Source organism: Octopus bimaculoides, chromosome 3 (genome assembly GCF_001194135.2).
Source record: "Octopus bimaculoides isolate UCB-OBI-ISO-001 chromosome 3, ASM119413v2, whole genome shotgun sequence".
NCBI lineage: Eukaryota > Metazoa > Mollusca > Cephalopoda > Octopoda > Octopodidae > Octopus > Octopus bimaculoides.
The window spans coordinates 103,211,083-103,236,766 of record NC_068983.1 but is presented as its reverse complement, the minus strand read 5'-3'; the positions used below and the strand labels follow the sequence as shown (position 1 = coordinate 103,236,766).

The window sequence follows — 25,684 nt, the reverse complement described above, 5'->3', positions numbered from 1 at the left end:
CAACACTGTAAGGGAATGTTCCCACACTCCAACTAACTTTACTGCACATGAGAAATCTTTTTAACTATCAACTCACTTTTACCTCTCTGTCGTCTTCATTTGTTGGTTGGAGCAAATCACACACACACACACACACACCTCTGATCATGGAGCTAAAATATATTTAATGAGAAAGGAAAGGGTCCTTGTGAGATGTATATATGATGGTGAGTGCGTAAGTGAATGAGTGAAACCAAATCACACGTTTTACCAATGTTCTTTTTTCTTTTCATTTGCTGTCAGTTTAGCTGTTCTATGATTTACGTAGATGGTTTTCTGTCATTTGACAGGTTTAGAGTTAAAAATACATTATAAAATATTTAAAGAAAACATAAAAGTGATACTTTTGTGATATTTTTTTTTTACAGAAATCATTATAAAATGCTTAATTGAATTGGCCAGTGATGGAAAGGAATTTAAACTACATATGTACAAACACACACACTCACACAGGGAGCAGGCATAGTTGTGTTGTGAAGAAGTCCATATGGTTTTGGGTTCAATCCCATTGCATGCTTGGGAAGTGTCTTCTACAACAGAACCAACCTTGTGAGGGGATTTTATAGATGGAAACTAACAGAAGCCTTTTGTGTGTGTATGTGTATACATGGCTGCATGAATGTGTATGAGTTAGTTTCTCCTTGACATCACATAACAGTTGTAAATGAGTGTCACCAATCTACCAACATAGTCTTTCATGTTCAACTTTCTACAGAAACAAGTGGCAACTGGAAGGGCATCCAGCTGTAGAAAACCTGCCTCAGCAAATTCCATTTCACACACACACACACAACACACGTATCTAAGGTTAGTGTGCTGGCAGAATCGTTAGCAACCAGACAAAATGCTTAGTGATATTTTGTTCATCGTTGTGCTCTCTGAATTCATATTCCTCTGAGGCTAAGTTTGCCTTTCATCCTTTTGAGGTTGATAAAATAAGTACCAGTTGAGCACTGGGGTTGATGTACTTGACTTAACTACTCCTGGGTAAGATTATAAAACTGCTGCCCTCTGTCGAGCCAGTGTGATAGAGTAGGTTCATCAAACCAGTATGCTGTCAAGCTTAAATTCACAGCCTCCACATCTGACCATGGTTGGTGAAAAGAACATACTGAGGCCTTTGTCCTGCTGTAGACTAAAGCAATAGGAAATAAAGTGCTTTGCTGAACGATGTAACGTGTTACCCTGTTCAGTAATTGAACCCCTTGCAGTATAACCATGAAATAAATATATGTATGAAGTATTTCTCAACATATGAAACCATTAGCAGCACATAAAACATGTATTGTGTCTATTAAATAATATTTATTTCTCACCAGATAGTGCTTTTTTGTTAATCTTACCATCACAGTACATCACACATACATGCACGCAATGTTTGTTTTTCTGTACTGCCACTATTCAGACAAAACTTATACGCTTTTTTTTTCCAACAGCTGGATGCTCTTCTTGTTGCCAACCCTCACCTGTTTCCAAGCAAAGTAACATTTATTGTCATCTTTCAAATACAAACAACTCATACATAACTGCTTGTGTAGCAATATTTCTTCACAATTAGAATGTGATGTCAATTTAAGGAGTCTCACATAATCACACATATATTCATATACAGTGGGCGTTATTCAGTTTCTATCAACCAAATTCACTCACAAGGATGGGGTTATAATGGATGCTCACAAGGTCACACATAGTTACTAAGTAAACTTCTTAACTACACACACACTAACTTGGTTGATGTTAGTATTTTTATAGCTATCTTTAGTGTTCACTGCAAGAGGTATTTGGTGGTCTCCAAGACAAGAGAATAGGAAATATTTTATCATTTTGGAAGAGCAGAAATGTGGTCGTTCAATTTATTCTGAGTACATTTCTTTATAAGTTAGTCAGAGGAAGAAGGGACAGAAGCTGAATATTTTCCCATTGGAAACATCTGCATAAGGTCTGTGTGTGTGTGTATGTATGTGTGTATATACAATCCTCATTATCATCAATCAATCTCCCAAGGACAATGACAAAGTTTGTACAAGCAGCATTCACATACAAAAAAAAAAAAAAGTTTGAAGAGTTGTGCTACTAAATAACACAAAGAATTTATTCCAACACACTTCCATTTCATTGCCACTCTGCTGTCCTAAAACTTGGAAATAATAAAATTAATGGATCATTGTGACATATGTATTTCTTGATCAGATATCTACATTGGAATCTACCAGAATGTATAAAGAATGAATAGGCACATGTGTGGCTATGTGGTAAGAGGTTTGCTTCACAACCACATGGTTCTGGGTTCAGTACCACTGTATTACACTATGATTATATCTTCAAGCTGACCTAAGCCTTCTGAGTAGATTTGGTTGACAGAAAAGTTCCTGGCTTTAAGGGTATCATGAAAGGCCTGACTGGCGGTCCAGCCTTCCAAGTTCTTTTACAGGGTTTAGAAAAACTGAAGGACTGCTACAATAAGTGTGTGAATGACTGAAACAAGTAAAAGCTGAAATATATAGATCCAGCTGTTACCTGAAAACTAACATAGTTTTATAACATGTACTATACTTTCATTAATTGTTTTACATGCCTATGCAGATGCGAGCAGGCATAAACTCTCCGTCCACTTTCTCACTCTTTGACCTAATTGCACATTAAAGATGTGACAGCTGGAAGGAGAGAGAGCTGCACCAGCTCTTGGCTTGTATCATTTTCAGTTGAGTAGACTTAAGCAATGGGAAATAAAGTGCTTTGCTGAAGGACATAATGTGCTGCCCCATTCAGGAATTTGAACTCATCGCAGTATAACCATGAAATAAATACCCCTAACTGCTAGGCTGCACATTTCTCTCTCACTCAGGTGTGTGTGCAAATGCGCGCGTGCACACACATTTGTTTTAAGTATTGAAAAGCAGCACCTTATCCTCTGAGCATTACAAATTTCTTGACAAAAATATGTATTTCTTGCATGTTAGCTTTCAGTACATACGTGTGTGTGTGTACAGATTTGTTTATATGTATGCTTGTATGTGTGTGTGTGTGTGTGTGTATATATATATATATATATATATAGTTCAAATTTACAGAAAATGAGATGAAGACAGGTGAGGGAAGAAGCCAATGTGTTAATTTGATGCCCTGGAGGAATAGAAAAGTCTTTGACATTTCGAGCCGACGCTCTTCGACAGAAAGGATTGAGAGGAAAAAAGACTGAGAGAAAATATTTTGTAGGGGCTTAACAGTTCAAAATGTTGAGGCATGCTGGAATGAGGAATATGTGTGTGTGTGTTTTACGTACATGTGCATGTGTGTATGTATGCATAAATATATTAAGTTGATTGTGTTGTTCTCAAGAAATTTATGAAGGATTTGTGTAGCTGAGAAATATAAATCTCAAGAACACACTCATGCACACATTGGCAATATGTATAAACATTAAATTCTGCTATGAAAAGTAAATTTTTCTACTTCAGATTGGCATCCCCACCAGACAAAACAGCTGTCGAAAACTAGCATTAAGAATTACCTCCCTTCTTTTAATGGTAGTCTTAGTGTTGTAATAGTTTCTAATTTTTAAGAACGTTTATGATAGTCACTTGTTTTAGTACATAGTCGATAACATTGCTATTTTTAAAATATTTTAAATTTTACATTTGTGTATCAGAATTTAAATACATTAAGCTATTGACAATGTTTGTTTATACTTCTAAAAACTTAGTGTTTTTGTTTTTAGCTTAAAAATTTGTTTGATTAGTTTTAACTTTTACCAAACAGTGACGGTCATTATGAAAATACTAACGAATTTAGGTAACAGGTACACTGAGTGATTCAAAAGTCCCTTTAATATCCCAATAATAATTTCTTTTATTTTGTTACAATTATGTTATATAACGTGTATGTGGTGGGTGTATCTGTGTGTATATATGCTTTGCTTACAGTTCTATTTTTTCGTTTGCTTAAGTCATTGAACTGTGGTCATACTGGAGTTCTTCCTTGAAATGTTTAGTTGGTCGATTTGAACCCCAATACTTAATTTTATCAGTTGCTCTTCTTTTTTTCTATCTTTCTTTTTTCACACGGAATTACTAGAATGTAAACAAACCAGTGGGTGGCAGACACACATGCACAAATTAATACACATGAGTTGTGTAATTTCAGACATGGCTATGTAACTTGCACAACAAACTTCTTAACCACTCGGCTATACCTAAGGTTTTAGATTCTCTCGTGTGCCACTTCATATAAGTATATACAATGATTTCCATTATAAATATCACTTTTATGTTTTGTCTAAAGTAATTACATTCCAAAGTGATTTAACTACTTTAAATAGGTATTTTTAATGAGGTAAATTTTAATTACCACCCAGAGTTATTAAGAGCATTTGTGTGTGCTGTTGTTATCTATCTTTTACTTGTTTCAGTCAGTTGATGGTGGCAATGCTGATGCACCGTCTTGAAGGATTTTAGTTAAACATATATATATATATATATATATATATATATATATTGGAAGAGATAGACTCAGGAAGACATGAGACAAAGTGACGAAGCATGATCTTTGAATGTTGGACCTCATGGGCAATGACAAGTGACCGAGACCTTTGGCAATATGCTGTGCTTGAGAAGATCCATCAAGCCTAGTGAGATTATAGTTGTGACCAATGCCAGTGTCGCATGCCTGGCATGTAAAAAGCACCCTTCGAACTTTGGGTTTCACAGAAGCAGTGACCAAGACCTTTGGCAATATACTGTGCTTGAGAAGACTTGTCAAGCCAAGTGAGATCATAGTCCTGGCAGATGCCATTATTTCGTAACTAGTACATAAAAAGCACCCACTATACTCCTGGAGTGGTTGATATTAGGAAGGGCATCCAGGTTACAATCTGATTTGGCATGGTTTCTACCTCAGGATGCCCTTGTCAGTTTTCAGTCAAACCGTCCAACCCAAGCCAGCATGGAAAACAGATGTTAAATGCTGATGATGATGATGTTACGCATGTGCGCGCGCACACACAGGTGAGTGGACAAAGAATAGAAAAAGGCATTCAATATATTTAGTAGGAGTTACATCAAAACAGTTTGATTCAGCTCCATGTAACTTCAAGTTTTGCAGGTTTCTTACAGAGAGAGGCCTGGCTCATTTAGGCTCAGGTTACTTGTAATCTGAGCCTAAATGAGCTAAGTTCCTGTAAGAAGCATGCAAAACTTTAAATTACATGGAGCTGAATCAAACTGTTTCAGGTAATAGTATGTGTATATGATGGGATTCCACACAGTTTCTGTGTACCAAAGTCACACATAAAGCATTGGTTAGCCTGGGGCTGTAGCTGGAGACACTTGCCCCAAGGTGCCACACAGTCGACTGAACCTGAAATCACATGGTTGCACAGTCAGCTACTTAATCACACAGTCACACCTACACCTAATTTTGATAAAAATTTGCAAGAAACCCATACTAGTTACTGTTACAGATGCACTTTCTCCTATTTCTATACGGTAATCAAAAGAGGAGGGACAGAGCCCATAATATTTGCAGACTCTGTCTGAATGGTGAGATTAATGTCGTTCATGTTGAACTTGAAACATCTGTTTCAATGCCTGATGGAAATGTGAATGTGATTGGGAATTGCAGCTAAGTTACTGTTCCTGGGAGAAGAACTGGGTGATGAGTTGATGTGGAGGGTGTGGAAAGTGAGAAGCCATAGAAGTAACTAGTGTGTGTGTGTGTGGTTGTAAAGGGTATGCAGCTAGGTAGTCCCATGTTTTACATTGTTTTAGTTTTCACCAGGGAAACATTGTAATAGCTTTGTGTTGTTAAATTAATACCTTTTCAATAACGAAATGAGAAGGTGAGAGAGTTACGTCAGTGGTAGTTACTGATATAAATTTGTTTAAAATTTAAACAGCTTGTTTTCAGTTAAATAAATGCAGACTATTCCCAGCAATGTGTCCTTACAGTATCTGATGGCAATATTTTTATCTGTCATCTCCAATAAGTGCATACTCTCACATTAAACACAATCAGTGCCGGAACCAGAGGAATTCGATATTTTCCTGTTTGAACAGCTTTATTTCCATGAACTTCCTGAAAGTGAGTCAAACGTACACATGATCAGTTTATTAGCTGTCTCTAGAGTATTAAGAGATACTCTTCTTTAGATATTAGTGGTGGTGGTGATGGTGGGTGTTCTTGTATATGATATCATCTGTGATAATTTTCTATCCAGGCTGACTTAGCAATCCTCCCATGGGAAATAACCTAATCAGTTAATGTACAGAATTATCTTGTGTCTTGTCATTATTGTTATTAAAGTTTTAGTACTTTATCAATTTATATTCTAATCTAGCATTATCAGTACTGAAGACATTCTATTTGGATTATATTGTGTCAGTTTAATAAAAGTATTTAACTTATATTGGTAATTCTTTTCATAGTGCATTTTTTATTTTTTTATATTTTGGTTTCAAATTTTGGCACAAGGCCAGCAATGTTAGGGGGAAGTTAAGTCAGTTATATTAGTTCCAGTACTCAACTGATATCTGTATTATTGACACCAAGAAGGCCAAGTCAACCTTGGCAGAATTTGAACTCAGAACATAGAGCTTGAAGAAATACTGCTAAGTATTTTGTCTGATGCTCTAACGATTCTACCCGCTCAACACCTTTAATGGTTGTTTCAGAGTTTGGTACAAGGTCAGCAATTTTTTTAGATTGTTGGGTTAATTGATTACATTGACCCCAATACTTGATTGGTTCTCTATTTTATCAACCCTGAAAGAGTGAAAGACAAAGTTGACTATAACAGTATTTGAACTCAGAATGAGTTCAACTCAGTTCTGAACTCAGAATTGATTTGAGGTTGTGATTCAGATATTACTTTCTATCTTTGTTACAAGTCTTCAGTTAGCTGGGGAGTATGAATCGATTGCTGATTATTTTGCATTTAATACAATGTAATTTAGCAATACCAATGGGAGTGCTTTACTGCTAGATATAGAAACCAAATCCACCTCAAAATACATCCCACCCTTGCACATATACCATCGTCTTAGAAATGTAAGAAAACATTGGCTTATGTCGTAAATATACAAAATACACAATGTACGAATGAAAGAGTGTTTCAGAGAATTAAAAGCTATGATCAGTCATAGGTCTGTTGGATTAGAGTTGACTTGGAGCCAAAACAACAACAATATATTTATAAGCTTTGACAATAATTTTCAAAAATAACATAAAAGAGAATTACTTGTGTATTCAACCATAAACTGCAAGTTCATTGTAGTGTGTACACTTCAATCCTGGCACATTATAAGTCTGCTTTATTGAAGATATTGCTTATGTGTTCTGAAGCCAACAGAACGTCACTAGCCAATAATAGGAACCCATCACAATCATTTTGAAGAGTCCATCATAAATTTCCAAACCAGATAGGGATTTTATTATTATTATTTTTTTTTTTTTTTTTTTTTTTTTTTTTTTTTTTTGTAAAGCAGGCAGTATTGTTAGCACTCCAGGGCAAAATGCTTAGCAGTATTTCATCTGTCTTTATATTCTGAGTTCAAATTCTGCTTAAGTCGGCTTTTCCGTTCATCCTTTTGGGGTTGTTAAATTAAGTACCAATTGAGTACTGGGGTTGATGTAATCAACTTACCCCCTCCCCACAGATTTCAGGTCTTATGTCTGTAGTAGAAAGGATTATTATTAAGGAACACTCACACTTGAAATATGTTAAAATCTGCTTCCATATGTATTACATATATGTATTCATGTACATATGTGTGTGAATCCAGTTTCTTATGCAGTGAAACAATGATAAATAAGTCTGCATGAATACTTATTTTGTCCTCCACCATACTTCTCCCTTACATTTTTGCTCCATGATGCATAATTGGCCTAATACTTAAACAACCTTCACTCTAGTAGAATGTGTATAAATAAAGGTTACCTACATTAACTATGAAAATACTATTTATCATCATCATCCAGCTATTTTTCATTATCATTGTTCCACGAGTTAGACAGCCACAACTCTCCTTGACCCATTATAGCCTTCATAATCAATCATGGTCCTGCAGGATAGATGAAATAAAGTCATAGCCAAGTGCTAGGTTTGATTTAATTGACTGACCTTGTACCTAAATTAGAAACAATTATTATCATCATCATTATTATTTTTATTATTAAGGCAGTGAGCTAGTAGAATCATTAGTATGCTGGGCAAAATGCTCAGTGGCATTCTGTCTGTCTTTACATTCTGAGGTCAACTTTGCCTTTCATCCTTTCATGGTCAACAAAATAAGTACCAGTTGAGCACTGGGGGCCTATGTAATCGACCCCACCCCCACCCCACCCGAAATTTCAGGCCTTGTGCCTATAGGAGAAAGGATTGTTGTTATTATTATTGATAGACTGGCAGAATTATTAGAACATCAGACAAAATGTTGTTTTGTGTTATTTGTTCTGGCTCTATGTTCTGTGTTTGAAATCCTGCTGGAGTTATTCTCATCTTTCATCCTTTCAGGGTCGATAAAATAAAACCCCAATCAAAACTGGGCTTAATGGTATCAACTTATCCCTACCTCCTAAATTTAAGGCCTTGCACCTGTTCTAGAAACAAATATTATTATTATTATTATCATTTTTAACATCATGGAAGGCACAGTCTTTCCATCTGCCTATGCTACATTCCTAGCAATAATCCTTCAGCATTTAAACCGGCCATGTTAGACCCAAATATTCTCCCTACCTTATCTTCAAACTGGCCAGATCTTGCCCTATAATGTCATTCTAAAAACAAAGTCACATCATCAAAATCTTGAAGGTATGTTATAATGCATGATGAATTCAAAAACAATGTGAATTAATAGGTATTAGATTTGACAGAGTAATCTGAATGCTAAAAGGAGAACTCTATCTCCTGTTTCTCCTCTAAACCTTTCTTTGGTTGTAATTAGGGCTAATATTGTAAAAGCAGTTATATTTCTGCTCATATATAAACTATACTTAATAAATATAAAAAAGTGATACTACTAATGAGCATTATTAAACCTTTACAATCTTTTACTGTAGCAGATAAAGGAACTTTAATTTTCTTCATAGTTGTGATTACTCTAAAAGCAAATCAGTATATAGTAAATATAAACATGAACATTAAGGCAGATTGGATATAAACATATTAAGAGAAAGAAAGAAATGTTACACAGTCACAGGCATGGTTGTGTGTTAAGATGCTTGCTTCCCAACCATATGGTTCTAGGTTCAGTCCCGCTGCATGGCACCCTAGGCAAGTATCTTCTACTATAGCTTCAGGCCGACCAAGGCCTTGTGAGTGGATATGGTAGACAGAAACTGAAAGAAGTGTGTTATATATAGATACAAACATAGATACATACATATATCTATGTATGTGTGTCTGTTTGTCCCTCACCCCTCTACTGCTTGACAACTGGTGTTGGTGTGTTTATGTCCCTGTAATAGAATAAATACCAGGCTTCAAAAAACTTCTTGGGTCAATACATTCGACTATAAATTCTTTAAGTCAGTGCCCCAGCATGGCCACAGTCTAATGACTGAAACAAGTAAAAGATAAAAAGAGCTTTTATTATCTGAACTTGTATTTTACGATTATCACTTGAGTCTTTATTATCCTATCTGTTGCTTGTTCTCATAATTTTCATCTATGTACTTACCAACCTAATGTCCCTGTCTGTGTGAAGAAAATAAAATTGCAATTTTAAAACTTTATTGTTTCTGTGAAGGTTAGCTTTATGTGTTCTCATTCAATTCAGTCTATTTTTACAATAACAACAAAAACATATTTGTATGTATTTCTAAGTAATTAGTGTTGAAAGTCAGTCTTCATTTGTATGTAAATATTTGATTTAAAGGAGAATTTGTACTTTAATCTTTTTTTTTCTTTTGTCTTATTACTTATCGGTAGGTTTTTTTTTTAATTTTCAATCAAGTGCTTACAAGGATTATTAAAAGCTCCTAATTAACTTTAAATACAAGAATAAATGCATAGAAAGAGAGATAGCTAGATGAATAGATGGCAATAGAAATGAATAGATAGGTGGCTTAATGTCTGGGAAGGGGAGATGGTGATAGCAGTGAGGACTGTCATCATGTTGGTTGGTAGCTTCACTGGGAAACTGGCCTCCCCCTCTCTCTCTCTCCCTCTCCCTCTCCTTTACATTTCATAAACCCAGCCTAATTCCTCTACTTTCTAAAAACATTTCTCACACCCCTTTCTCCAGCCCAAAGAGGTGGAGTAAAGGGCCATTAGCTATATAGTGGTAGGTGGTAAATGGTTGGCTGGCTGGCTGGCTGGCTGGTCAGTCGGTCGGTCGGTCCAGTATGAAAGTGTGTCTAGCAGTTAATATAAAAGCTGGGAAAGGCTATTGGTAATTGCTGTCTGCCCCACAGGTTGAGGAAATCTAGACTGGCTGCCCATATAACAAGTGGTTGCTCTGCACAGCTTATTTTTCTGTAATGCAATTTACTGAATTCTGAAATGTTTCTTTATGATTACAAGTTATCAGATTTGTGTCTTAAGAACAGAAGAAAAACTAAATATATTTGAGTCAAGTCAACCTTCACTTTATTGCTTTGATGAATAATCAGCTTCTTTAACCTTTCTCACCATCTTAAGTGGGTAAGGCACTTTTATTTAGTTCTTACTTTCTGTCACATTTTTCGCTCTCTCTCTCTCTCATTTCTGTTTCATTTTCATCATTTTACCTGATACACACTCTTTTCTTTTGTAAGGGATGAGAGTTTAAACACTCACCCCTTACCATTAAATTCATAATTTAATATTAGCAGAGGTTTCAAGATTTGATAATGAATTTTATATATCTTTGTTTTTTTTTTTACTTTTCTTTTAAATTTTGCTTCAGTATTTTTACATGGGTTTTCACACACACACACACACACACACACACTCCATGCACAGTTGCAATATTTTGCAGATATGAACCAGGTGCACCTTCATTTCTTTCCTAATATACCATTTCTATATAATTCCAATATCATTATTTATTTTATCAGTGTTTTTAGTCATGGGTGTAAGGTGTTCTGTAATGGCTTTCATGCACCATGCATTCCATATTTTCATGTTTGTGGTTACCAAGTCAATATTAAAAAAAAGTATTTTTTCAAAGTAGGTGTTTTTTTTGTTTTTTTCTGTATGTGTTAACAAACCCCTTTATTTTGTTTGTTGAAAGGCATTTTAGGATATTACTGAAATAGTTTGAGCCAGTTACAGATATGAGCGCATTATTCCTTAGCAGTCTTTCTTGTCATTTTCCCTCTTTTACTTCTTTATTTTCTGGGTGGCCTGCTACTACTGACAATTATATAATTTTGTTTCTGGAAAAGAAATGAATACGAACAAATGACAAGTGCATATAACCAGTAGCTATGGGTGCATATGCCAGCTCGAGTACATGTGCATGCTTGCTCTCTGTCTTCACCCCGATTCCTCTCTTGTTTAAAGATCTGTGTACAGTTGAATTAAGCATCTACTTTGCCTTTCAACTCTGCATCATCAATAAAATAAATACCAGTGATACACTGATATCTTCCCCCAATAAATGTATGGTCATGATTATAAGTTAAGAAAATAGACCCGAGTTCCTTGACTGTACTTTAGTTTGTTGACCATTGCAGGATTTGAACTTGGAATGTAAAGAGTGGGAACACTTAATATAAAGCATTTCTTTCTCCTTCCCATATTTGACTATTTCTACATTCTATCACTGTTTTTTTTTTCTTTTTTCAAGTAAAGAGCAAGGTATATATTTAATTTATAGTTAAATGCAAGGGGAATAACTTTTGATAGTAGTCCTGTAAAAGTTATTTCGAAATAATGATATATAGTCACATTTGTGAGTATAGAGCAGGAAAGAGAGTGGTTGTGTGCACATGCATGTGTGTAAGTGGTTTGAAGACTATTAAAAATCAGCATGTTTATTGATCCTAATCTGTTGAAAAAATACAGGAAAATTGCCCTTTTTTTTTTTTTTTGTCTTGTTTTGTCTAATTTCAGCTATTCAGTCATTCCTACAAGTGATGGACAACTTTGTACAATTTTTCCAAGCTTTACTTCACATTAGAATAGTTCTGATGAATACTCTGTCCTTAGTAAAAGTTACCACCGCAACAAAAAAGTTAAAAGCTATATAATATGTATCAGTGTGTATGTGTATGCCTATTTAATGTGGCAGCAGTGTTGTATCATATCATTTTCATATAAACTGGCACCCAGTTTTAAATGGGTCCAATAGAGATATTTCAGTTATTATCATATTAGCATTGAAAAGGTGCATGTTAAGCAATTTGCTCTCTCTCCTTGTCTAGGACAATTGTATCCTTCAACAAAGGACTTTATTTCATGTTGTGCTGGCCCACCCAGCTGACATTGTGGCTGGTCAGTATCTGTTTAGCATCACAGCTTTGAGTTAATGGAATGTCAAAAAACTTGAAGCTTTCATCAAGCAGTGGACTGTTGTATGCTATCTTTACCCATATTGGTTTCACCTTCTTAGCTGTAGTCATGCTGGAGCGTATGTAAATATATTTATTTTCTACATCACTGAGAGAAAGGAAAACTTTCAAATTTAAAGGAACTATAATACTATCAAATTTAAGTTTAATGCCAAGCCACTTGAGAGTAACATATTGTCAGTGTAGCTAAGTACGTATATACAGGGAGATTTTAGTAAAAGGCTTTTGTGATTATGTCCTTTGGTAACTTGTTTCATAAATACAATAAAATTTCTTTGAGTTATGTGAATCAGTTTTCCATTAAAATTCACCCATAAAATGATCAAGAATTAAGACTTTAGCACTATGGTTACTAAAAAACTGGAAATAGAGTAAAATCTGCACTGCCATATATAAGTTATCACTTAACCATAAGTAGATTGCTTTTACAGTTGTTTTGCAGATATTTTGCAACTTATCCAGTATGACTTTTAAAAAAAAAAAAAGAAATTTTTTGAATTTGAGTGAGAGAAATTGTAGAATTGTTTGACATCCAATAAACTAACTTTCAAAATTTTTTTTTGGCTCTGTTGCAGCATCAAGACTTGGCAGGCGTCCAAAGCGTCTGAAAGAAGCCAACGGGGAATCCAAATCTCATACTACAAACGTTCCTATTGCTCCTTACCCATTACCACTTAGTGGGAACCACAGAAGTATGGCAGATCTGCAGAAACTCATTCAAACTAATGGCAGCTTTAAGTCTGAACTCATGCAAGCGTTCCTTGCTGCTGCCCAGGCCAGCTTTAAAGAGCACGCCAACAACTCCAACTCAAGCCATGCAAATAATAAGCCTGACCCTGCAGCAACTAACAGCATTCCCAATGGGGTAGAATCTGGTTACTCCAGTCTGAATAGCCCAGCCAGCAGCAGCAGCCAGTCACCTGTACATCTACAACCTCAGCCCAACAACAACAACACTACCAGCAACACCACCACCACCACAGCTACGACTACCAATAGTAGTACAACCACTGCTCCAGCTAGTGCGAATACTCCAAGTTGTTCCAATAGCAACAGCAATACTAACAACAATGTAAACAATAGCAACGTTAGCAATGGCACTCACACTATTGCTGTCACTTGTAATAATAGCAACATCATTCATTTGAATGGTGTTAGAACCAAGACTGAACCAGTTGAAAACAGTACCCCCAGTACAGTGCAACCTAGTGTCTTGCCAACCAATATAATAAATGGTATCACAACCTCAGCATTAGTTCCCAATGGTATCTCAAAAGCCGCTGTATCCAACGACATCTGTCATGTCCTTGCTAATGGTGGTGGTGTTATTAATGGTATAGCAGATACTCTTCCCCCTGGTCCACCTAATAATGTCTGTAATGGACTACAGAATGGACTTACTGGTAGTTGCCCAGAAAGGTTGACTACTGTTAGCAGTAACAAGGACATGAGCCCACCTGCCTTCATTATGCCTGAAACCCCCAACTCTACCTCATCTGCAGCCCCCACGCCCCAGACCCCAACATCTTATGAGGAATCTCAGCCAATGATAAAGGTAGAATCAAAGTTTTCTCCCTGCAGTATTGCAACTCAAAAACCTATGACCAAACTCCTAGATAAAATTATTGATGAGGGACGACAGCAACCAACTGAAGCCAGGAGGAAGTTGATTGAGCAGGTAACAATAACAATTGTTGAAGCTCACAGAGTTACTTGTCGAGTTACTCATGAAGCTGTTGTGGAAGCCTATACAAAATGGGAAGAAAACAAAACCAAACTATTGGAGGTGAGTTTTTTACTCAGGTTATTCAATCTAATTCATTTACTTCGATTTTTTTTTTTTATATTTTCCTTCGATCTGCCAATCAATTTGAGAATTCTTTTCATATTTAGATTTGATTTCTCTAAAATATTGAATCTTTTTTCTATAGTTTATAAAGTCAGTACTTCTACCTGTATTTGAAAGCAAGTTTTACTTCCTGGATAAGATGATATCCTCCATAGAGTAATTTCCAACTTGCTATCTATTTCTTATCTAGTTTAACTAAGACAAATAGATTTAACTGTGCTATCAAAACAAACTACTATATTTTCAGCAGTACATGAATAATCAAATACCAACACCAGAATTGTTTAATTTAACATTTAAAATAGGTGAAACTTGGTGTTCAACTCAGTTAATTTTTTCAAGGTTTGTTATTAAACTGAAAACAAGAATGCCTATTAGATTCACAAGTTCAATATTCCAATACAGTCTGGGATTGCATAAATATCCATATCTCAAGAAAGTTATATAAATAAACAAGTTACATGAACTATTGGTTCTTTTGTGTGTTAATGATAGACTATGAAATTTATAGAAGTTAAAAAACACTCTTAAATAGCAGTGAATTTATAGCAATCAGTGAAAAATTTTATTCAATATTATCCATGGTGTAGTATGTTAAATTATTTGGAAATATGAGCACACTTAAATTGAGAGTTACTGGGTATTAAAAAATATGCAAATTTATGCAAGAGATATAGCTACATTGGTTTAGATGTAATATCTTGCTAGGAGAGAAACAGTGAGTTGATCAAAAATGTTAATCAAGAAAGATTTGAAGAAATAGCTTGGAAAAACCTGAAGAAAGGATTGGATTTCTATGACATCATATGGAAATTGTAGAACTTGCATAGAAAAAATATGTAAAACTGATGGGGGTTATGACATTGTTGATGGCACATCTGAATGAATTTAAATTATGGCACTCGACTTAATGTTAACATTCCTTAATTCTAGAATTTGTGACAATATAAGATTGGTACAGGTTTTGGATTTTCCTAAAGTTTATTTCATGAGTTCATGCACATAGAATGTTACCAGTTAGAAAAAGGAAAATCCAGTTGTTCATAAGTGTTAGTCTCTTTTTGTTGTCAAAAACAGAACTATGGATCAGAAAAATTTCCTGAAAGTGTTGAAGAATATACAAATTAGTGTTTTTTCATTCTGTATTGTCCCTCATTTTTTGATGAGCTAGTCAAGAGTGGAAGAGCAGTGTTCATGATTTTTGTAGGTTTAGACTGTTATCTTTGTTACCCAGCTTGAACATTTGTAGACCAGTGTCTGCAGGGGAAAAACACTAGCAAAGAAGGGACTTTTCTGGTTCAAATGCTTGCAACATAATGAACTTTACAAAAGGCACTAAATGACTGTTGATGTAGAAATCTCCCCTGTATTTTTATAGTGTAGACGGATCACATATGAACATTTTTCTTCCTACTTTAAAGAAAGATTAAAGCTTACAAAAGTAATTCATCTGGTGATATTTTAGCACTCTTATTTTTGTGTAATAGATGTTCTTCAAACTACTTGACATTAAGTTCTTTTGAATGCCTGAAAATTGCTTTAAAGAAGGCTTAATACTGCCATTACAAACTGTCCAGCTTGTTACTAATGAGGTGGGTTTGGATACAGGTGCATTCAGCATCTTTTAGAGAGTAACCACTTGCTTTGCAAACTGTTGTAAGGAGGAAGGGATAGAGTTATAAATGTATCCATCATCATCTGAGATCAATTTGTACCAGGTTCAAAATTCACCTTTCATCCTTCAGAGTTTCAATTAAACAATTGTTAGTCGGCTTGTGCCTGTGTAAGCTATCATTAATATCATGAATTATATTTTAAATCAGTTTGTTGTTTGTAAGTGACTCATTACTGTGGTTATTGAGTTTATGTATGTTCAACTTGGGCTGCAATTTCTTTTTCACTTTCAGTAAGTTACCCTCATGTGACTTAATATTTAAATTATGTGCTACTTTCATATATGGCACCTAGTATCTTATATGTCTTGGTGAATCTCATAACATTTTGTGTTATAGAAGCACTATGGAAGTAATATATCTTGGGTTTAGCAGTTTTTCACATCCATCCTTCTTCAAGCTTTACTTTTTGTACCATGTTTCTGTTTAAATGCACTGCATCTATTTCAGTTGATTTTAAAGATGAAGAATTTGCTAAAATATGTTTGTCATAGTTAAGTTGATGTTTGGAACATAAATTAACATAAAATTTTGATGGAGGGTTTAGATCATGAAATTTGCACCATAGAACCTGGAACGGTCTCAGGTGGGTCGGTATCAAAAGAGTTCATATTGTTGTTTTAGCATGAGTCAATTCTGATCAAACAGACCTAAGACCAAATACATTTACACCACAATCATCCCATCTTTTTAGGAATAATTAGAACTACATGATCTGATGTGCACTCTTTTTAAGATGGTTGGGTATAATTTAAGAGAAATTTGGCTGCTATTGTAGCACCAAACCCCACTTAAATCTTCTCAACTTTGCACATTGTTAATTAAATGAAATTGAATTGAAGAATCCACTTTCTTCTCTTTTTTCACTTAGGCTTTGGATGGTAAGAATAGTGCCTCAGATCTTATGTGGAGACAGTTTCTAACAAACATGGTGCCTGAGATTACAAATGTTGTCCAGTTCTGCAAGCGGCTACCTGGTAAGTAATGTTATTCTAACCTCTGTCTTCTATCTTTATCCCTTCTCTCTCAAGTTTCTTTTCATTCTCCTTCTAGCCCTTGCCTCTTTCTATGACACATGTACACACACACACACAAATATTTCTCTTCCATTTTCTATTTTTATTTCTACCCCCCAACCACACACACACACCTCATCTAATTTCTTCTCACTCCCCATCTAAATTCTTTTCTTACAAATAGCTTCAAGTTTCTTGTTAAAATTGAGCAGGTTTGTTGGTGGTCTTGAATACTACTCTTAATTCTGTACAATGCCTTAATTTAGTTAACCATCTAAAGTAGCTATCAGATATTCAAGAAGTTACCAATGAAAGACTGGCATCTTGTCCATGATATTTGTCTCACATTTTATGAATGCCATAAAATTTAAGCTAAATGTTAAACTGCCACCACCACCACCACCACCACCACCACCACCAAAAACCTAGCTTATGAAGCAAGTTTTCAATTTTCTTTCCTCAGAGAATTGAAAAAAGGATATATTATAGCTATAGGGACCTGAGGGCAGGCTGTAGTATAGCTACAAGTTGTTGAGGGCAGGCTGCCCTATAGCTACAGAGGCTGGGAGCAGGATTCTGTTTACATAGCGTTAAGAAAATAAATCTCACATTGATTTTATTAATTCTATTTATTGGCATTATCCTTTTTTTCCAGGTTTCTCTGAAATTGACCAAGAGGACCAAATCAAGTTGATCAAGCAAGGAACCTTTGAGGTGATGTTAGCAAGATTTTGTATGCTTGTTGACCACCAAAATTATACCATGTTTGATCCTGACATGAAGATGCAATGTCCAAGGTAAACTGATTTCTACTGTGCACTGTGTGTTACAAAGGCTTACATTGAGTTAACTGTTGAGTATTGCTAGTTCTTACTGATATGAAAGGGGCACAGCCATTCATGATGATGATGTTTGTAGTGGGGTGAATAAATGGTAATAACTAATGGACAAAAATCCTTATAGACATTGAGTTAAAAACCAAGAATATGTTGATAATGCATGAGTACAATCTTCTTAGTAAAAATCTCAGGATATTTATGATTGTTTTTGGATAAACCACTGACATACTAGGATCACAGTTTGTTTTCTTTTTTAAATCATTTTACTTCTTTTATCCTACTGACACTCTTGGACAAAGGCATGAAAATTACAGCTCATTAAACTAGGTTTTATGAATTTTACAATGTCTTCTAAAACATAGGGCCTTTGTTGTTGCTTAGTAACAAGAAACTAGTAATTATTGAATATGGTTAGTATTATTGATTGAAGAGTTAATGGAATCATGAAAAATTATAGTTACACCTTTTTAGTTGATATTAGAATCTCCTACTTCATTTTGCTGTAACTATTGGACATCCATGCTCCCATGCTAGTATGGTTTAAGTCTTTACATATTTTCTCTCCTAATGTTGTTGACACTAAGTCAGCCATAAAACATTATAATGAAAAATGTGGAAGCTATGACAGCCCTGTTCAATGCCATTTGTTATTGAGAATGCATCAAATGCCTCTCCATCATCCAACACAGCCCACCATAAGTCATCAAGTTGTCAGATCAACCAAACTTTCCCATTGTCTTCCTTAAACTGTTTCTACTAACCACGTGAAACCTTTATTAGGTTTAGAGGCTGTAGTGCTACTCCTGAAATTTCCCTTGGAGTAGTTTTGCTGCTAAAGTCATGTTGACAGTCCTTGTGATTAGCACAGAAGCCACATTGACTCTCTGGTAGAAGCACTTGTTTTAGATGTTCCAGTACACAGGAGTTGCCTATAGCGTATCGATGATTGTTATTGACATGGAAGGGGCATAGCCATTCATGATGATGTCTAACCCATGCCAGCATGGGAAACAGGATGCAGGAATGGTTTCTGGTCTAGGGGGCTTTGCCACTGGACCTCTGTGAGGTTTCTTTCATGACTTCTGAAAGTTCTGGTAGGAAGTTACATTTATGATTCACTTCTGCTCATTTATTGAAGATGGCTAATGAAGTACATTATTAAGATCTTCTCTTGTTTTTGGTATCTGCCATAACTGTTCATCTAACCCTTTAGCATTCAGATTCTGTCAGATATAAAGCTTATGTATTCACACCATTTTAAGTTAATCCTGCGATATTTCATGGCTTTGAGATTTCAATGATGTTATTGTTTATTTTGAAATGACACTGTAAGGTAGCTATGAAAGACCATATCTGACCAGTTTTTACTTAAAACAGGTAGAATATTTTGGCCAGATATAGCCGGTTTAAACACTAAAGGGTTAAAGTTGTTACTAAGCATTCAATGCAAACCGAATTTAGTTTGAGTAGACACGTTGTCACATGTGAGCTTCATTCAACATTTTCATCAAAATTCATCGAATTCTGCTGTTGTAATGAAAAATTCAATAATTATTTAATTTATCATTTCAGGGAAGTAATCCGGGAAATGCCACTAGGAAAGTTTCTTGAAGAATTCTTCTTAATGGCAGAAACCTTTAATCCATTGAAGTTATCTGATCAGGAAATTGGTCTCTTTACAGCTGTTTTGATAATTTGTCCAGGTAATGACACATTATATTTCTTTATATATATATATATATATATAGGTTATTTTTTGTATGTTTTATAAATGTTATTGATTTTATGTAAATGCTTCTTAAACTTCATGAACCTTCACTGACTGATCCAATATAGCAATAGTTATTTGTATTTGTATAATAATCCTTTCTACTATAGGCACAAGGCCTGAAAATTCATGGGGATGGGTTAAGTCAATTACAACAACCCCAGTGTTCAACTGGTAATTATTTTATCAACCCCAAAAGGATGAAAGGCAAAGTCGACCTCAGTGGAATATGAGCTCAGAACATAAAGACGGTTGAAATGCTGCTAACCATTGTGCCTGGCATGTTAACGATTCTTCTAGCTCACCGACTTGTATTTGTGTAATAATAACATACGGTGACCTGCTCTGAAATTGATAGCATTTCTAGAGATTTTCATGTTTGATGCTCACAACCATACTACTAGAAAGTGGGAGGTTTTCGGTTGAATTGTTAGAGCCTTATAGTGTTTGTTCCTGTGGAGGCGCAATGGCCTAGTGGTTAGGGCAGTGGACTCGCGGTCATAGGATCGCGGTTTCAATTCCCAGACTGGGCGTTGTGAGTGTTTATTGAGCGAAAACACCTAAAGCGCCGCGAGGCTCCTTCAGGGGATGGTGGCGAACCCTGCTGTACTCTTTCACCACAACTTTCTCTCACTCTTACTTCCTGTTTCTGTTGTGCCTGTAATTCAAAGAGTCAGCCTTGCCACACTGTGTCACGCTGAATATCCCCGAGAACTACGTTAAGGGTACACGTGTCTGTGGAGTGCTCAGCCATTTGCACGTTAATTTCACGAGCAGGCTGTTCCGTTGATCGGGTCAACTGGAACCCTCGACGTCGTAAGCGACGGAGTGCTGACAATAGTGTTTGTTCCAGTTTTCTAAGTTCAAAACCTGTTACGATCATCTTTGCCTTTTATCCTTTCAAGGTTGATAAACTAAAGTACCAGTCCAGTGCATTTATTGCTTGGTATGGCATCAAACTGGAATACCTTGTGGTGTTTATTGTGACCCTATGTAGTCTGAGTTCCTGAGTGCCAGGCATAATTCATCAACCAGTTTAATACCACTAGCTGGTCTTCCAGTGTTTTCAACTGAATTCCTTCTGTTACAAGTATTTGGAACAGGATTTTGGTTTGAAAATAATTCTCTCCTTTTGTCTCAAAGATAATTAAGAAAACATATCAGGATAATGTTATTAGTTTTGATCTTTGTAACTCAGTTGAAATCATTTAAATTTTGATGTGTTTTTTTTTATTATTTGGTGGTGACAGTGGTGGTAGGAGTGGGTGTTGCTAAATTATGTTTGCAGTTATGTAGCATGGTTAAATTTGGATTTATTTATATTAGTTTCTTTTCATGATTTTAATTGAGCAATTCTTATCAATTTGATAGATTTGGAGATCAATTTAAAATAAATAGAATCTAAATTGAAATGAATGAATTCTGTTTTTCAGATCGTCAAAATCTTTCTGGAGTTAAAGCAGTTTCTAAAATACAGGGACTCTTTTTACAAGCATTATATAATGAACTGAAATCTAACCATAAAGGTAAGATATTTTTTTTCTAGTCATCTGTTTTATGAAAATTAAAATTTGCCAGTGGTGAGTGAAACCTAATGTCAAATCTGCGTCTCTAAAAGTTTGGCCCCAATTTTATTTTATTTATTTATTTTTCATGATGACATAGGTTGGATTGTGTGACATGGAGCTGGCTGGCAGGGAGCTAGTCTGTTGTGGCATGGTTTCTACAAACAGTTGGTGTTTGGACAGCTCTCTGCTAGCTAGCTCCATGTCAAACCATCTAACTCATGTCAGCATTGGAAAGTGGACATTAAACGATGATGATGAGGATTCTAATGAAGAGTAAATATCATTTTGAATTCATTAATGAATTAAAATGATATTGTATTGTAAATAACTGTGAGAGAAAAATCACAAATTTAGGATTAAAATGTTCTTGTAATATTGTCTTTGAAATTGAAAGAGTTAAAAGATAATTAGAACTTCACAAAAATAGTCTTTATATTTTTGTATTTATGCTTAAAGTTTTGTTGAGTTTGTTTTTCCACCTGTTTGACATTTTAACTCTTGATTACCAACCTACCTAAGACTGCCTCTAGTTCTATGTTAGACTCCCTGTTTTAAAATTCTTTAAATTAAAACCTTCCATCAAAATATCATGTTCTAAACATCAGCATAATAATAACAAAGTTATTTTTCTAAATTCTTCATCTGTTTCAAAATTATTTGGAACAAAGGCATTATATTTCCTCAGAACTATAGTAACAAAAGAGTTAATTTAATCTAGCAGTTTATTCTTTACAGAAATTTAACTTTCTACTCTATATTCTAATTAACTCTATCCCTTAGAGTATGACTAGTTGTGTATTTGTAGTATTGGAATCCACTATGCTTTCTGAAGTTTAATTCTCATTAAGATATGGTACAAGGCCTTTGTTGGCCTGAAAGTTGATTAACTACTGATATCTCCTATCTTTAATAAATACCTTTTTCTTTTTTTTTTACACTGATGTAATATTCTAATAGATTTTTGTATAATTCTAATTTTCCTTTCTGTATGTTGTTTAAAATTTCTGTTTCCATTTCTTACAGATTATGATACTTTGTTCAATGATCTAATCCGAACAATTCCAATGTTTCGCGAATTTAATCACCAGCATGCCATGTCGCTCAACAACATTCGCATGCGGTCGATACACAGCCAGTTTGATTTCCCCGAATTACACAAAGAAGTTTTTGATTACAAAGTGTAATTCCAACACAGAAAAAGAAACACAGCCTTGTCTACATATTCACATGAAAGGCAGAACGAGAAGAATGGGACTTGGTATAAACTACAGAAGGAAAGAAAAAGAGAAAAAAAAGCAAGGGAAACCAGGGAATATAGAGAAATGCCGTCAAACTGCCAGGATCTTCTGTGAATTCTTCTTGCACTGATTACTCACTCTGTGCATGAAAAAAAAACCTGTTAACCTTTCTGGAAGAGAGGTTTCTTATTTTGTTGATTTGATATTCAGAATGGTATATAATGGTATATAAATTCAGGTGAACTGATAAACTGACTACAATTTACATACATACACATGGACATACGTATATATGTGTGTGTGTATATATATATGTTATATATATATATATATATATATATATGTTATATATATATATATGTATATATATATATACACATCAACACAACTGACCAGCAAACTGGCTTTAAGTATTGTATTATAAAAGACATTTTTATGTTAATTTTTAAAATTGTTTTCTTCCCTTTTTATTCTATTATGCCCTCATGTGTTATTCTCTCCTCCTTCCCCACCCCACAACAGAATGCAGATAAAGCCAGTAGCCATATTATGTATTCACACATAGATTTTGTTCTGATTCACAGAATCATAAGGTGTATGTATTTCTCTATAGTTGTGTGTGAGTATAAATGTGCATTCGCGTGTAAGTGTATGTATGTGTGTTTGTGTGATATGTAGACACACATACACTTTCTATGAAAAGTCATTTTATGTGAATACTTGCAGCAAAAGACTTTAACATTACAAAACCAGAAGGGAACCTAAGATCAGTCATTCCGTTAATAAAAACTACCATATCTATCCTTATGGTAATTCACTGCCAACTGATGTTGTTGCCAGAGTCTGCACACTGCAAACAGCAAGCAGGTTGCAGAATTGATATGAAAAGCCTCAATATTTAAAATGTCATCATTGTTTTTTTAATATTTTCATCAATTTTTTTTTTATTTCCACTTTTTTCCTCCATTTTGGGCTGATCATTTCCGTTTATGGCTGCAATTTTTTTTTAAATGACAAGTGGTGACTTTTTTTTGGTCTTATTTTCAAATGCTTATTTCTATTACGATTATTATTATTACTACTACTACCACTACAACTACTAAATTACAAATGATAAATAAATCTTTCTTGTTAGCTGGAAACTGATTGCACAAGCATATTTCTATTAAATGGGTTTGTTTGTACCCACTAATACAACACACACATGCACACAAGAAAATTAAAATATCAGAACAAATTTTTTCTACAATAAGGTTTCAATTTTTTTTTTTTTCTTTTTTTTTTTCCATCTTTTCAATCATAAATAAAAAATGTTCTTTTTGTAAATTTATTTAACTAGAAAAGGGGAAGTGATTAAAATATCAGATTTTTATCAGTTATTATGTACATTGAGCTGTACAATTCTTTCTCCTTTCAGAGTTATTGATTTATTATTATCTTGAAACATTTTGATTAGCATGATAATAATGATTGGAATGTAGAAACTGCCATAGCTTAACATTGCATATCCTAAATTTATCAACCAGTGCTCAATTTCTGATAGATTTATTGAAATTTTTATCTGTATCATTCAGTTTATGTAAACAAAAGCAACAGGCACCCCCCACTCTGCCGAGAAAGAAAAAGAAAAGGGAAAAAAAAAATCTTGCCAATATTCTTTTAAAAGCATTCATTTATGTTATATGGCAGTCAAGTGGTAGAGTGGATCTGGTTGAGTCCCAATTCTCAACCAGTTGATCGTAATATTCTAAACAACTCGTTCGTCAAGTCATTATATTAATAGAGGTTCCTCCATATTAAACAAAGTTTCGTAGTCATCATTAAATTCTTGTTACTTTGGTCTGCAGTGGACTGACTATGTAACATTGTGTGCATGTATGTGTATGTATGCCTGCCTGTCTGTCTGTACATCTGAGAAGATGACAAGTATTTACAATACTGGATTCTTGTCTTACACAACCAAACGTTATATCAAACAAACGACTGGATTTTTGTCTTGTTTTATAAGCTCAGAAACCATATATGCATTGAAGAAGTCTTTTGTTTGCTTGCATTAAATACCATACATTTTGGTTCATATTTGATATTTTTATAGATCATGCTTTTTTTTTCCTTCTTGGTAATCTCTTTGCAATGAGGGAGCATCAAAGAGAACTCAGTAGAACATGTATATGTGTGTGCATGTATGTATGTGTATGTGTGTGTTTCTCTTGATGGAATACTTTTTTAAAGTTCTACTATTTGTCTCACTAACTCAGCTAAAATCACTGAAAAAACACACAGCATATATAAGCTGTGTTGGCTTAAACTAATCAATCTCACATTTTTTTTTTACTTTCTAATATATATTTTTTTTTATTATTGTTACAACCTTTCTCTCACCCCCACTCCTTCTACCATAAACAGAAGTAATCTGTTTATTTTATATTCCCTCCCCACCCCCACCATTTTGTGTGTTGCCAGCCACTCACCAGCAGTTACAAAAAAAAATTAAAATAAAAAATATTAAATATATAGGGGTTATATCTTTTATTTTATTTTTTGTCTTTTTGTTTTTACATTTAAAATAAAAAAATTTTTTTCTTTTTAAAAATTAATTTAAAGTTATTTTTGTTTTATTTTCACATTCATTATCCCCTAATCCATACGTTCTCTTGCATCATTATTACAATTAGTGGACAGTAAATAGTCTCCATGTCTAATGAAATAAAGAAAAAAATAAATTGTTCTTACTTATCTCAAGCTTCAATTCAGCACTATCCAGTGCCTTGTTTACCTTTCTTTCACTCTATTAGTGGAATGGTTGAACAGTGAATTACATCTTCTTTTTAAGAAGGTGATGAACTAGCAGAATCATTAACATGCTGGACAAAATGCTTAGCAGCATTTTGTGTCCATCTTTAATGTTCTGAGTTTAAATGCCACTGGGGTTGACTTTGCCTTTCATCTTTTCAGAGTCGATAGAATAGGTACCAGCTGAGCACTGGGGTCAATGTAATCAACTTACCCCCTTCCTCTGAAGTTACTGACCTTGTGCCAAAACTTGAAACCATTATTGTCATTATTAATACTAACAAGGTAGCAAGCTGGTAGATCATTAGCACACCAGGTAAAATGCATAGCGGTATTTTGCCTGTCTGGGTTCAAATACTGCCAAGGTTGACTTTGCCTTTCATCTGTTTTGGGGCTCACTTAAATA

At 34.6% G+C, this 25,684-nt stretch overlaps 1 protein-coding gene across 3 annotated transcripts in view; it reads left to right on the top strand.

Moving 5' to 3' along the window:
* LOC106878243 (nuclear hormone receptor family member nhr-48) overlaps positions 1 to 25,082 on the top strand; it is a 329,560-nt gene extending 304,478 nt beyond the window's left edge. For all 3 annotated transcript variants that reach the window (XM_052966399.1, XM_014927414.2, XM_014927413.2), the window contains 6 exons: positions 13,110 to 14,320; positions 16,928 to 17,033; positions 17,728 to 17,869; positions 19,484 to 19,614; positions 21,113 to 21,205; positions 22,271 to 25,082. In XM_052966399.1, the coding sequence (XP_052822359.1) occupies positions 13,110 to 14,320; positions 16,928 to 17,033; positions 17,728 to 17,869; positions 19,484 to 19,614; positions 21,113 to 21,205; positions 22,271 to 22,431 (1,844 nt within the window). In that variant the 3' untranslated portion in view covers positions 22,432 to 25,082. The remainder of the gene's footprint in view (positions 1 to 13,109; positions 14,321 to 16,927; positions 17,034 to 17,727; positions 17,870 to 19,483; positions 19,615 to 21,112; positions 21,206 to 22,270) is intronic.
* The last annotated feature ends 602 nt before the right edge of the window (positions 25,083 to 25,684 follow it).